The sequence below is a fragment of the Cataglyphis hispanica genome, chromosome 4 (assembly GCF_021464435.1).
Source record: "Cataglyphis hispanica isolate Lineage 1 chromosome 4, ULB_Chis1_1.0, whole genome shotgun sequence".
In the NCBI taxonomy this organism is placed as follows: Eukaryota; Metazoa; Arthropoda; class Insecta; order Hymenoptera; family Formicidae; genus Cataglyphis; species Cataglyphis hispanica.
In genome coordinates, this window is record NC_065957.1 from 4,830,627 (window position 1) to 4,846,792 (window position 16,166).

The 16,166-nt window shown below is 33.3% G+C and overlaps 2 protein-coding genes across 2 annotated transcripts in view; one reads left to right on the forward strand and one right to left on the reverse strand.

Annotated features, from left to right (window-relative positions):
• Positions 1 to 5,010: 5,010 nt before the first annotated feature.
• LOC126849370 (uncharacterized) lies at positions 5,011 to 10,077 on the reverse strand. The gene is given in 10 exon segments (XM_050591150.1): positions 5,011 to 5,899; positions 6,170 to 6,361; positions 6,491 to 6,559; positions 6,679 to 6,738; positions 6,825 to 6,947; positions 7,008 to 7,070; positions 7,170 to 7,238; positions 7,395 to 7,520; positions 7,523 to 7,636; positions 8,537 to 10,077. Coding segments are annotated over 10 exon segments (2,256 nt in total). The 5' UTR covers positions 9,674 to 10,077; the 3' UTR covers positions 5,011 to 5,596.
• A 3,093-nt stretch (positions 10,078 to 13,170) lies between these two features.
• LOC126849360 (uncharacterized) overlaps positions 13,171 to 16,166 on the forward strand; it is a 29,210-nt gene continuing 26,214 nt past the window's right edge. Inside the window, exon 1 of the mRNA XM_050591116.1 lies at positions 13,171 to 13,181. The gene's annotated coding sequence lies outside the window, so the exon portion shown is untranslated. The remainder of the gene's footprint in view (positions 13,182 to 16,166) is intronic.

The following is a 16,166-nucleotide window of genomic DNA, read 5'->3' on the forward strand; positions in this document are numbered from 1 at the left end:
TTTACTTTCTCCGACCGAAGTTCTATGAAACTTCCTCTGCAGCTGTCGCCAGCCGTATCGAGCATATGCATTAAGAAAATTTATTGTAATGGGCACACGACACGTTTCGTATCTTCGACGAGAATGAGAGTAAAAGTTAATCACTTTCATCTCGCGCGATACATTTATCTTTATTCTTTCCGTTAGCCTTTCGATAAATAAAATCCATTATTTCCATTAATACATCGATAATAGTTATATATTAAACTTATTTTCATCATAATATAAATCCGCTAAGAAAAGAGTTAATTTTTCATACGTTTTGTTCCGGAAGTTTATTTCGTAACTGCATCTAAGCGCGGTGAGAGTACGTGACGGAGATTCAATCTCCCGGACTCTATTTTCTACAATATGCAGAATGGAGCACGTATATAATTGGTAAGAGATAATAACCGAAGTGCGCAATGCAGATAATGACAGGTCTGATCGGATCAGATTTAGATCATCATGGTGTCGTAGAAATCTACAGTGCTTGCGTAATCCAAATCGATAAGTTATACTGTTCTATAACAGTAATTTAAAAACGCGTTTTCTTATAATTTAATAACATAAATATACACTTCTGTGTATTTAAAACTATTATAATGCCGTATTAGGATCAAGGAGCTAAAAAGTAATTTTTGCAATCATTAACATCGACATAATTATTAAAACAAAATGCACGTATAAAACTGATTATTTAGAAATATAATATAATAATTGTATACATTTTCTCTCTCTTGTAATGTCTTTATTTATCGTGATTTAGAAAAGGTGATTTATAAGTATAAAAGGTTAAACAATTAATCTCAAATAATAACGCGTCAATTATATCATAAATATTAGTGATTGCAAGATAGAGTATACCATTTAACCTGTATTTGCTGATGTAAAATAATTTTTTACTAATATACGATAATTTGTAAAATGTTTTAAGAAGAGAGTGTGTCATATTTCAAGGCTAACTTTTATGTAATTTATACATAATTTATCGCTCTATCTTTTGTAAAAAATTATAGATGATATCGCTTGCCGTCTCTATGCAATAGACAGTGATGATGCAAAACAAATTGTGCTGTAATCTTCTTTAATAATTATTCGCGAGGATCAACGTTCTGTAGCCGTGACAGTTGACACTGTGTATAAGTCAACTCATATGGTGAAATTGCACGTAATTACACGAGGTACTCACGACGATCCCGAACGATGGAACGAGATGTATCTATCGTATTTAAATGCGTCCGTTCTAATTCGATTTTCGCAAACATGGCTGTTCGTAATCTGATGAATTGTTTCAGATGATGCGACAAGATTTTTCGCAACAAAACTTGCGCTGCCGAACACGATTCGATGTGAATAAAGTAGAAATCGTGCTTTTTGATTAAAGAAAGAGAAAAACAATGTAATTAAATTTTGAAAAATATTAATAAAGTATCTTGAATCGAAAGATGTACATTAATTATGATTACGAATCAACATATAAGAGATATCTCTGTCACCGCATATGATTATACATTCTACGCATAATTTGTGATTACCGATGAATATATGTATGCGAGATAATATGTTACAATTTTTTTTTTCTCATCTTTCTTTTTTTGCACAATTCTGCGGATTCTAGACCACGGTGATCTACTTGGGAAGCTCTTGGGCAAGGCTCACGGGTCTTTGAGTGGCATCGGAATGGAGGTCACGATCTGTGGTTTATTTGCTAGAGAAACACCATCATACGCATCTCACATATTATGAAGATTTTCGCAATTGATCAAGATTTCGCATATTGACGCGCTGTCCATCTGCGCGATTAAAAGTTGACAGCATAGATCTGATGCTAATACATCGTCGATGTAAGAAACAGAATAACAGGACATTCTACTTAATTCGCGCGCACGTATATTTCTCCTCCAGGGTCGTATATCAATGCGTGTTCTATATACAATTACTGTGAATTATTCAATATAGTATCTACCAGCACAAAAGTAATATACTAGATTTTTATAGCCAATAAGTAACCAATATATAAAAATTAAGTCTCTCAAGTTTCACTCTTAATATCGCTGTGTCAATGACCTATGACGATAAGAAAGTAGTTCTTGTTTTAATTTTATATGCGAGTAAAACGACTCCACCGTATGACGTAAACTTGATATTAAATTGAAAGAGATGTGAGCTAATTGACTGATATTTATTGCAAATCATTTGCACATGTGAAAGGAAATCGCCGCTGGGGAAACACGTATGATTTTCATAAAATTCTACGCAATAAAAAAATTAAAATAAACATACAGTTAAAATGTAATATAATAATTAAAATTTTATATATTCAAAAAAGAGTAAACACCAGTGATCTTTATAATATCTCGTTTCATTATACATTTCAATGAAATAATCGATGAAATAAAATCGACGGTCAGAATTATTGCATAATGCGAATGATAGAGCGTGTCTGTACTATTACTAGGAGTGTCTGCCAGTCATGAAGCACTGGCACGAGGGTCAACTAACGACCTCGAGTCTACGAAAAGTTTCACTTTCTTCAGAGGTAGAAAGTGACTGTGGCCTTCGAAGTTAATCTATGATCTACAGCCAATTGTCAGTACTCTTTTTACGCGCTAATTGTTAGCACAATTTTTTTTTTTCAAACTTAAAAGAATAAAAGGTATTAAAAAGTTTGTCCCTTTTTATTTGCATTTCTATCTTTTTGCATAAATTTCATTTTAGTTTTCATTTTGTTATCTTTCTTTTCTTAAAACTTATTATAGTTTATTTGATCGAAATTGATCGTTGCAATATACTTTCTTTAAAAAAATATCGCTTCACCGTTAAATCAATCTTGTGATTTTTACGGTCTACCGATCGTACGGTGCGTATTACCGTGATATACGCACGAGCAACATGAGAAGTGATATCTGTACGCAAGTGGCGCTCAAGCATTAGCGGAAGAGAATGATCTTCCGTATAATTCTAGAAAGATCCATAGGTCAGATAGTGAAATGTGCTTTCACTTGTGAAACAGCGATCGAAAGAATCAATGCGACGCTTCATCCTTTGAAATTTTAATAAAACGGAGAATTTAATGAAGATATCTCGCCGGAATCGCGATTTTTTTCTCATTCGTTAATTGATGCCAATCGTTTAATTATGCCGACATCCTTGGGAAACTTCGAGTCATCATTTAAAATGTGAGACTTTATTTTCGAAAAGCCATTAACGTATAAAAATAAATGAGAAGAATACTAATTAATATCCTTATTGCTTTTTTACTTATCGCTGTTTTTTAATTTAGATTTAATTTTGTTTCTCAATTTAGAAAATATTTCTTAAATATTTCACAGAAATCAAAGTTATGTACTGGAAAAAGAGAAACTAGAGAGAAAAATGCGAATGATGAAACAATATATTAAATATTTATTATCTTTTATTTTATTCTTATACGCGTTAACGGTCTTCCGAAAATGATGTCAACGGCGCGCGTAACATTCAGGAAATGAGAAGTGCGGTCGATCAGGAATTTTCACTTCCGTCGATATAACATCTTCGGGCCTTTGTGATTTATCATTTACATGCAATCGAAGTGAAATCGTTGGAGATGCTATGCCAGATGGAGACGCATCGATTAATAGATTCTGCAATTATCGCATGACGCCAGCGTGAATCGACGCGAATATAATATTACGAAACTTGCATTCGGACAAACCCATCGGCTTTAAAGATCCTGCTCGGGAGATCAGTTTGTGGAACAAAGACCGAATTCTTCCCGAGATTTAAATATCGCGTCGACTTTCACTGGCCATTCGAAAAAGTCAAGATGTCGAGTTGTTGCTGCAGGCAATTAAATCGACATTTACGTAACGTTATACACAAATCTACATCCCAGTTGTTTGCCTGCGTTGCGCTGTTAATAGTTAATTTCACGAGCCATTAAAATACGTACGCACAAACGCTACGTCAAGCGGAATTTCCCCATGCTATCCGTTAAATTATAAAGAAATGCAAAGCAGGATATCTACGGAGGGCAGAGAGAAACGCGAAGAGATAAATAAGAGCAAATGATGCCGATTTATGCGAAATTGCGTAAACCTGTCAATCCATAACGACGCCGAGAAACGTCCCACCCGTTGGTTGTATGACATAAGTGTCAAGAGAACAGAAAAAGAGGTAGAGAGAAGAAGAGAGAGAATAATTCTAAATAAACTGTGCCCTAATGTCATAAAAAGTCTCGTTAAAAGTGTTTCGAGCTATGGAAATTATTCGTTTCGACAGATCCTCTTTGCAGAACGTGCAAAAATTCCCAACATCGATAGTTTCTTCAAAAGGATACGCAGAATCGAGACCGCTGAATTATTCTTAATCCCATTACGATTAATCGACCGTATCGTCAGAGAAGAAAGGCGACGTACGAGAACGTCGTTTTTTAATAAGATAGATTGTTAACGATACATTATTTAGAAACAGTTTACATAACTAATGCGTAACTCACGACCGGAACGCATTATATATATATATATATATATATATATATATATATATATATATATATATATCCGGGATATTCGTAATGTCTATCAGCTTGTACTGTAAAGATACTGCCTGTATAATTTCTTCGATTACACGACATCTTAGCCAAATCTGTTTGTTCTTTATCGGTCATGTGTGTCTCTCAGCCACTTTGTCAAGCTTAAGCTAACAAGAAGCTATAAGAACTAGATGCTCAAAAGAATTGACTGCCTTCATGAAAGCGAAATGCTCCTTCTACGTCACTTCCGGGTGTAAACTCTCACGCATATATATCGAACACGGTAAAAGATGCCGAGTAATGTAAACAACTGTTGCACTCAAGCAATAAGTTTCTTAAATGCATTTTTATGTATCTCGTGCATGCTCCGAATGTAATAAATGTAAAAATTCTTTCTAAAAGAATTTTCTTTTCATTCTATATATCAAAAATACATCTCAGTGTTTTCTCTAATTAAAAAATATATTTTAATTAAAATTAAATTACATTTAAGATTTTTTGATAATAATTCTTAAAAATAATAATAATAAATAGAAAATAATTCGGATTACTGATTATATGACAGAAAAAGATATAACGAAATTTATCATTTACATATATTATAGTATTATTAATCATGATATATATTTATGTATCAAATAAAATTCGTTTTAGTGTTAAAAAAACGCAAGTGTTGAAACGTGACTGGCAATTAGGTCATTTACATTACATTTTACGCTAATTATCCGGAAATAATAGTTTAAGTAAGGGGAAGGTTTGACGTGATTTCTGTCCTTGTGCAGTTATCCTGCGATTATCGTACATTAGCTCGCATATACCGTGTGTTTCTAGTTTCAACTGAGTTCATTGTTGCAAAATAATATTACCAGGATTTATTGGCGAAATCATGCGCCGACTTTCCGTGGCATCTGTGCGGAACGAAGCCTTTTCAAAGGGATCTGAATAACCGAAAGACTGAAAAACAATTCTATGCACTTTTACAAGTTATGTTAAAATAGACAACAGATAAATCATTTATCATCTCTTCTCGTTCAATAAAATAGTATATATTGCAACTATAATTTAAAATTTCTTTATTTGATGTGCTCGCCTTCGCGTGAATGTTTCGTAGGGAGAGCTCGCAGGTGGAGAGTAAGCAGGCCTCATGGACGGCGGCGCTTCGTAGGGCGGATTTGTCGGTGGACCATACGCGGGAGTCTTAGGTGGCTGAGATGAACCTTCCGATGAACTGGCGGACAGACCAGCGCTGCCACTTGACGATGTGCCGGACAGATTTGCGCTAGAGGTTGACGATGTGGCTGACAGTTTCAAGAAGGCGCCAAGGACTTCCTTTAAGATCGCGGAAATGTCGTTTGTAGCCTCCTGCTAAATTGATCGTGAAATTATTGCAGGCAAAAATAATGGCTGTCTCTATGTAAGTGCGATAAGTATAATAGCAAATTATTTTCTTTATCTCTTTTTTAATTTTTTTTATTAAATAAATTAAATGTTTTATTTTTTATTTTATATAAATTATTTTTTTTTTTTATTAATTTTATTAATTTTTTTATATTTATTATATGTATAAGCACGAATTAAGCTTGTAAATATCGATTCATATAAATTCAAAGCTGTAAAAAATAATTGTGTACTTACTGGTTTATAACTGTCGTAGGTACCATAACTGCCATAGGTTGTAGGTGCGTAATATGTGTCTTTTTGACCATAAGTGTTATGACGGTAATTTTTATGACCGCTAGAACCAGCGCTAGCACCAGCAAGTACGCCTGATACCAGCGAACTTACTAGAGATTTCACGTCTGAATCACCTGCTGAAGCGGCGAGTTCCTAAAGTGTAGACACAGAACATTGATTTAAATAATTTAAAGAGAAAATTTAAAATATACTTAAAATATGAAAGAGGGAAATATATTATTATAAATAACCATAAGAGCATGATAATTTTATGATGCGTACTTTACTCAATTTAGCGGTGATACTGGCGACAAGGTTCGATAATACTGATTGTCCATACGGTCCCTGTGGCTACAATCGACGAAAGCAAACAGATATAAATTATAATAAAAAATTGCAATTGTAAAAAATATTACGAAACTTATATGAGATACATACATACACAATTATTATGTTTATTTATTAATTACCTGGCTCAAAGGGCCAGCCGCTGCTGAAATTATAGATGCCGATCCCTGTTTACCAGTGGGCTAAAAATAAAATTGACTTATCCGTTTATATCTGGTGTTGCATAAAAACCACGCAATTTTGTGCTCCACAGAAATAAAATACTTACACCACTACTACTACGACTCAACGGACCGATCAGAGGCCCCAGAAGAGGTCCGATTAGCGGTGCTATCAGTTGAATGAGAGGTCCTAAAATGGCACCAGAGTCGCTACCTTGTCCTTCTGGGCCCTGAAATAAGGAGATTTAGCATCCATCTCTGTCAAAAATTATCACTTGATTCAATCTTACCTCGCTAAGTTTTTGGGAAAGTGGAAGCAAAACTCCAGGAATATCAATTCCATCCTCTTCCGGCTAGAAAAGGCGACAAATATTCTTATATAATACGTCTTATACAATTAAATATTTACACATAATTTTCAGAATAGTATACATAAAACATTTTAATCTTACATCAGAGAGCCCCTCGAGAAGAGGAATCGCGGCTTGAAGCACTTCCGCTATGTCGGTATCGGAATTCGGCTAAAATATGATATAAATTATTATTATTATTCTCCTATATTACCTCTGAAATTGTGTTGCGATGCAATATTGTGTTCACAACATTACACACAAGTTGCAATATTGAAAATTATTTCAACGATGTTACAAGTTTGTGTATGCGATATATCATCTTACATCACTAAGGTCTTCGAGAATCGGCGCAGCTAACGGTAGTAAATCGATCAGAGCTTGTATAGATCCACCCTCCTCTTCCTCTTCTTCTTCTTCTTCTTCCTCGTCGTCATCGTCCTGCGAAATAATGCATTACAAATAGCGTATATTGCGTATATTATGATAAAACAATAATCGAGATTATATACGTTCAGCTCCTGCGCTTGATTACTCGTTTCATTGCGTCTTTCTTGATTAGGCAGCGCCTGAAATAAGCATACATAATTGCATTTTAATTCACCTTCTCATAACAAATAAATAAATATTGTCACATGAATTAATCTTGTAAGTATGCAAATAAACGAGTTAAGTCGTTACCGTGGATTAAAAGTGTGAAAAAAATCACTCATAATTTTTCATTATTTCATCGTTTTATATTATTACATTTTTATTGATACGCAATCAATGCGGATTCATAAATTTGGTCGCAATTTCTATTTATATTATAGATAGATTAAAAGAGGATTTTGCCGCACCTGGTCCTCAGTTGCGCAATAGATTACTGACCCGATGCTCTTTCATACATATTTATGCGCTGGAATATCCATCAGATTGCAAATATCGTGGTTAACCGATTGCAAACTACGCGAATTTCACTTTTTTCTTATTATCGCTGTTATTAATCTCTCACCAACCAAAAGAATGTCTTTGTATGATGACCCAGTAACGACTAACTCAGCCACGTGTTAAAGTAAAATACAATACAATAGCTTTAATTAGCGATTCACTCAAGGATATGCGATATATATTGCAGCATCATTTAATCCCTAAACGTAAATGCAAATTGCAAGAGAGACTTTCACGTTTAATATCCGCTTGTCGTATTATCGAGCGTCATCGACTACTGATCTCTCACTTGGCTTTTTATATCTCAGGAGTTTCGCAAATATTATTATTACGCGATAACTGCAATCTTTTCATAATCATTAAGTCAAGTTTTTAAGATATATTAACATATTATTTTCTTTTTCTTTTCTTTTCTTTTTTATTACGATATATATTTATTTCGCAAAGTATTTTTTACATCGTGACGTTTATCGGTTTGAAAAGTTAATTATTTGAAATCACATGCGTTCGGAATTACTTGCTGTTCGCAATCTACTTACCTCGTCGAAGGTCACCTGTATCTTCTGCGGGTTTGTACCTTTCAGGATAGAGAGTACAGGTGTCGCGACATTAATCTCGGTAGTATTTTTCGATGGTTTTCTCAGAATACCCAACATTCTCAACAAATCGCCGAGTACAGACGACTGTTGCTTTCTCGACTTCTGCTTCTTCGTGCTTTTCGCCTTTTTTTCGCTTTTCTTTTTCTGTTCCTCTTGCTCCTCCGCCTCTTCTTCTTTTTCTTCTTTTCTTGCAAATTCATTCGTTTTCTTTCGGTTCGTATTTGTACCCGAGTCATTGAAAACAACATTGATTTGTCCAGATTCGTTTGTAAGTGTGTAATTTTTTTCAAAATCTCTTTCAAACTGCGAAAGAGGACGAAACGCGAAATAATCTTTCGGTTGCGTATTCAAGATCGTCGTTGCTGCTGGAAGCTGGCTATTGATGGTTATCACCGCTTGAAATGGGAAGCTCAAAAGAGGTTCACCTAAACGTGACAGATTCCTTGTCAATTCATCGTTTATAGCGATTGGTAGCGTCTGTCCGAGCTCATTGTCGAAGGCCTTTGGAAAATACGGCGATTGCGCCAACGTATCGAAATTGCCGAAGGTATCAATCTCACTTTGCTGAAAGGGATTTTCAAAGTTTGCGTTAAAGTTTACATTGGAATTCGCAAAGTTAGTCGGTCCATTTATATTTGAAGAAGGGAGACTGAAAGGATCTTGCGGATTGGCGATTTTTGTTTCTCCTAAAGGCAATGGATAAGCCATCACTTTTTCATCCCCTCTTTGCATATGGGGTCCCTTGAGTCTTCGGGCCGGATAATTGAAGCCTTGTCGTTTCTCACTGAAAGGCGCCTTCTTTATCATCTCCTTTGATTTGGTGACCGAGTTATCCGCAAGGGACACTCGTTTCTCAGCTGACAGGGTGTGTGTCTTTAAACCAGACGACGTGAAATTCACCTTGGATGCTACCAGACCCATCACATACTTAGACCAAGCTACTAAATCTTGCTTCGAAGCAATCTTGAGTGGCAGCTGGATCTCCAGAATCCTCGGTGAGGCCGAGAAGCCTTGTTCGCTTCCGCTTGTCGAACGCTTTCGAGACTTGAATGGCGCCGAAACCGCGAGATCAGACATTATCAAAATTAGAATGCAATTTGAACGGGATAGTATCCTCGACAATACGAACAGCATCTTGAAAATTGATTTTCTCCTTCAAACGATATTATATCAAGTATTTTCAGATTTCAGGTATAATTTAGCAGACGATTGTAATACCATGATTTTCAGAAGAAAATGGCATTATACTTTTTTTTTTTATTTCCGCTTATTTCCTCGACAAATTTCTCTGAATGTGTTTAATAATCTCAATATAATATAGTTAAATTAAGTCATAGCTTGTTAAATAATAACGCACTTGTGACTTGGCACTTTGCTCACTAACCGTGACCAACAATAATTTACACGTCAGATTGATAGTTTAATTAAAAAGATCGATTAATTTTTTTTTTAAATCAAAGGCACCTAGATGCTGTTCTCGCGCGGAAGGACACGAGGATTGTACTTGAAGAACTGGACAGTTGAATAGGAAAATGGTTGCTTTATAGGCTGGGCCTAATCAGAGGTCTGTTTTTTCCCTGATCGCGGAAGCGTGCACTTTTTTCCATGCACCGTCGGGATATCGACTTCGTTAATCATAGTGCGCCGGATCGGGGGCGGCCGCGTTCACTTCCGTCGTTGCGTTTCCTTCGACGAGGTCTTCCTCTCTCCGGCATTTAGGTAATTATGCGCATACGCGAACGGACATGTAATGCGACGAAACGCACGTGATGACAGGCGAGAGCGACTTTCGTAAAGACAGCGCGAGTATCCAATTTTCAAACGTATCATAAATGGGTGAATTTCTTTACTGGAGGCGGGTATTACGTTAAGAGCCAGCGACGACAAGCGAGGCTTTGATTAAGCGCGATTAAGCGATTATGCTTAAATCATCGTTGATGCGCGGAACTCATCGAAATGAGTTTGTCGTTTACGCGCTTTCTTCCGGGTGGAACAACCTCATTGATATCAAACGTCGTGTTTCGCAATACTCAGCTTCATTAAACCAATTGTCAAACTAAACATAACGTCCTGGTACGATCGATTATTTATTAAATTGCATCGTTAGGAATTTTATTATACGGTTTTCGAAACATGATATCTGACAGATCTGATAATGATTCTTTTTAAATCTGTGATACGTGTGTGTTTTTACTTTGGCGAAAAATCCGCATTTCCGCATTTTGAAGATGATCCGTCATGAGGTAAAAGTGAAAAAGTAAAACTGTAACAAAGAGTAGAGTAAATTTATCTACATCATGACCGTGATCATGGTCTTGAAATTCTAAGAGATAACAATGAGAGAACAAGTGCCGCTAATGAGCGATAATATCTCGTTTCACGCAAGGCACAAAGCAAGGACGCGTTCGCACCCACTCATACTAATGATAGTTCTCACGGTTGAGTCGCCGAAAGGTGTTGGTTTACAATAGTTAAGTGTACGGAAAGTAGAAAAAAAGAACCAACAAAAATGTAAATTAGAAAATTTTATTACACTATTTTCTTCAAATAATTTAAGTCATGCAACTAATTATATTTAAAATAGCTTAAGCATTATAATAATTATATTAATAAATCTATTAAAATAAATTTTTTTTTCAATTTACACACAATTCCGAAGCAAGTTGTCTAAATTAATTGATTTCTAATTAAATAATCAATAAAAATAAATAAATAAATAAAAAATAAAAATAAATAATATCGAAATGTCTTAAAAGTATTAAAAGCAAAAATATATAAATTCAAGTGTAATATATTTATATTATTTTAGTGAGATATATGTAATTTTTAAATAAGAAGCAAAAGAAAAAAATAGAGAAAGTTAAAGGCAACATATCAAATGTCGTAATATATTTAAATTATTGGGATATATTATTTGCAAAATCTCATAATATAATACGCAACAAAAATAAGCGGATGCCGGTAAAATGTCAGTTTTATATATTTCTTGTCAATGGCAGAAATGATCGGTTACATCTGGTAACCTTTCACTTTTTCAGCCTTCGAAAGAAGGCTGAAAAAAAAGGTTTGCATAAAATTTGCAAATATTACAGTCACTATAAGTAAATGGCGATGCGTACAACATTTGTAAAACATCATAAAAAGATACAGTGTCACTATTTAGGAGAAATATAATTGCAAAATTTAAAATATATACCGTGTTTTTAAAAGAGGCGTATATATTAATTTGCATACACTTTTATAGAGAATAATAGTTGCTGCGCAATAAAATTTTTGTATTTTTTCCCCTCAACAAATTTTTTTTTTTCAACAATGAGTCTATTTCGCAAAATATTTTTTCTAATGTCAATATTTAAATGAAACGATCATCAAGATAACAGAACACGATGACTTGATGATGTGCAATTGAGCGCGACGAAATTCAACATTCAACATCAACGTGATGGGGAAAAAGAATGAAACATATGAAACCAACGGACTTTCCATTTTACAAATGTACTGTCAGTGTGCATCGTACTGTCGAACCATTTGCGCGATTCGCATTATCGTGTTTGCAAGGTGCAAAGTCCTTCCGTCTATATCTGGTAAAACTAATTTTCGCAATTCTTACAGAGAAAAGGAAAAGAAAAGCGCTTAAAAATATAGCTACGCATATAATTCTGTTAGAAATATAAAATATATAAATAAAATATAAATGGTTGATTTATATTTACAGGCAAACACATATTAAATTACGATCATTTAATTAAAAAAAAAAAAAAAATAAATAAATAAATATAAAGATACGAATATAGATTTGCAAACTAACATGAGCATTGATATTTTAAAGAAAACTAGTAGTGTGACAAAACAAAGAAATTCTATTTGTTTCGTGTGTTATATCTTGCTTCGAAAGTCGATTATTATAATGCTGAATCATTATAGTAAATTTAAAAAAAGACTTATAGATAAATATTGAAATACATATATTGCCAATAATTATAAAGGAAGTTGGATTAGTCAGCGATGAGGTAAATACTGGTTTCCTCACAATTTACGCAAATTATCACCGATTAACATCTACCTTTCATTTCAATCGATTGCTCCCCGTCTTGTGCGAACCAGTTTATTTTAATAAAATAAGTTGTACATTAATTGTAGTCAGACATCTTTAATTCCTAGCCGATATAAATCAATTGGCTTAAGAAAATTGCATTGTCGTCCATGCGTCAGATATAATCGGGTAAAAAAAAAAAAAAGGGAAAGTCTTTCAACTTCATCAATAGAGATACAATTTAATCAAACATTTATATCTTTGTGCAACATCTCGATCAAATCTGAATAAATTGGCTCTTCTTTCAGCGCCAAAAATTTTACAAATATATCAACTGGATGGCAAATATGAAAAATATACCGCGTAAATATCTGTTATTAAAATTTGTCAGGTAGCAATTAAAGTTTAAAATATTATTGATGCACATAAAGGTGTCTCCGTCTGGCGAACATTCACCAAAGCCTGAGCGTTAATCAAGATCTTTCTGTTCTCCACAGTTGTCTTATTAACGTAACTGTCGGTAAAATCGCCATGATTGTAAAAAAATTTCAAGTTCATTTATTCTTTAAGAAATCCGGAAACATCTGCCTCGCCCGTGCCGCTTTGATTGAACGATGAAGCAATAATATTATCTGCAAAATAAGTGGCGCTAAAAGTTGTTGACTGATCTGTTTATCGTGATCGTATACTAAATAAATTGTATCTTCTTTTGCAATACAATTTATAATTTATGTTATAATTAAATACAATTAATCTTAAATGTTAAAATGTTAGATATTCTAATAAAGTTGATATAAACGCTGATTGATGAATTTATGTTCTACTAAAGTTTGCGACTTTAATCAAAATATTGAATATAGATTGAATAGATAGAATGAATTAATAAATTGAAATAATGATAGATTAAAATAATAAATTGAATTATAGATTGAATAGATTGAAATTTATGCGCAAATTAAAATTTGTTAGTACCTTTACAAAATCTTCTTAAGTAATCTTTACAAGGAGGATGTCATTTTGTATCTTGCTTGTTTCAACAAATCAATTTCTTGATTTATCGTGAATTTGTATAGCATATGTGTATGTGTGTATGTGTGTGTGACATTTGCACATGTAAATTATGACTGAATGAATATGAAATTATATATTTGAATAACACTGCGTATATCTGTCACATTTCTATGACGTAACATGCTCTAAATGAAATAAACAATCTTTTTTGTTTAATTAATTTCTATTACTTTAAACATGAGCGCAATATATGTATACGTAAAACTATCATTGTTAATTAATTTTAATTTTATGTCATTGTAAACATCTATGTAATTGCAAATTTATTTACTATTTATTTCAGCAATAACCATTCCCGCGTAGAAAAACAGAAAAAGAACCGCGAAGAAAGCTCGACGATCGGTCTTTTCGCTCTTTCGCAAATGCAACGTAATAATCAATTGATTCAAAGAATCAATCGAACAGTAAAAATCGGAACGTAAAGAGAGATAAACCTTTGCACTGTTACGCCAATTAATAGTCGTTTTCACTTTTACCCCGCGCGAGAAAAAGTGTGGTGAACCCAGCGCCCTGCGTCACACCAAGAATCAAATATTAATGTGAAACTCATGTTTTAGATGCAATCGAGTAACGCACGGCCGATTGCAATCGGGTCTGCGATCAAACAGAATTGCAAATCTCGCAACAGCAAGGTTAACAACATTCGCGCTGTGATCTATTCTTTTCGACTTCGGGTGACTATAGTCACTGTGTCTGAATAATTCAACAGTCAGACGTACTATTTCTAGTTTGCGGCGTGAAAAGCAAGAATAATAGCACTAAAAGGCTGCGGGAAAGATGCTCAAAAAATTATATTCAATAGGCCGAAGTGCAGGTAATTCTTTATTATTAAGATAAGCGCATGTAAAGTATTAATAAAAGATAAAGAATATTTTTTTTATAATTCTAGGTTCCTACGTAATATACATACAATATAAACGCATAGATAAAAGTTTTTATTATTTTTTTATTTTATTATTTTATTATTTTAGTTTTTATTATTTTATTTTATTTAGAAAATTTTACAACATCATATTATCGTGAAAGATTCAGAAATTTATGTACATTTGCAATTTTGTTGCAACGCTTTTAGTTAAACCTTGCTTGATTGTATTAATTTTGAAATTCTGCTTCTATTACAATCTCCGTTTCGCGAACAAAATCATGCTTTTATTATAGGGAATTTGCTTCAACAATCAAAAATACATTATATTAAAATATTTATAAAAGCTTACTGGTGTTACAAAATTAGTGGAATACAATACTGCACAATTAGCAAGTTTCTTTTCTTCAGTTGTAATTAACACTTTGTAAAAATTATAAAAATACAATTCAGACACTAGCTAAAAATTTCTTCAGTCATAGAAATCATCATTTGCTTCTTAAATGTCTAACTTTAGCTATTTTAAGGTGAGATTATAATAGCTATAAAAATATCCATAAATGTTTCGTATATTGCGAATTTTATCAAAGAATGTAATAACATTTTTTGATATTGAAATATCCCCTTTTAATATCCTTGCAAAATCGTGTCGATTTACTTTTGTTGCTCATAAATTTTTATTTCTATTCCGAAAATGTAATAACATTTGATAAATACTACAACGAAATATTTATAGATATTTTTATAGCTACTATATTTTTATAGCCTACAGAACATATTGAACAATCAAGATTTTCGTGCCACTGGATTTTTTTTCTCACAAATGTCAGCTATTATTTCTGCAAAATAAAGTTAGCGAAACATATGTTAATTACATTGTCAAATTATTATTCATATATTTATTTTTTACTTGCTACATTATATCTTATTATGTTTAATTTTAAAAATGTCGCCAGTAAATAAATTAATAAACAAGTGTTCATACGACCAAACTGGCAATTTATTGTTTGATTATTATATCACGACGTTTCGACCATATGGTTTTGGTCCTTATCAAGTGAAACTAAAATTACAATACAATAAATAATGATAGTCATGTTACAAAGAAAAAAATAGGATTAAGCAACTTACGTTATAATTAAAACATTCTAGGTGATGGGGAAATTGATACAGACAAACCCTCCTACATCGCACTACCGTTTGTCGAAGGCTTGAGTGACGATGTTGGTCGGTTGCTTAAAAATATGGGACTGACAGTGGTTTACAATATACCTAAAAAATTAAATTCACTGATTAAACGCGGCAAGGATAGTTTGCCTATTAGCAATAGAACGGAGGTTGTTTACAAAATAAATTGTAAGAATTGTAGCGCTTCGTATATTGGCCGGACAAAGAGACACTTAAGCACCCGAGTCAAGGAACATTGTAATAATATAAAAATGCACGAAAGTAATTTATCCGTAATTAGCAAACACAAATTAAAATTTGATCATGACTTCGATTGGTCAGCGCCTGATATTCTACATAACGAAAAACATGTAAGAAAGAGAGAAATAGCTGAAATGTTTTTTATTAAAAAATTTGACAACACTATTAATTCCCAA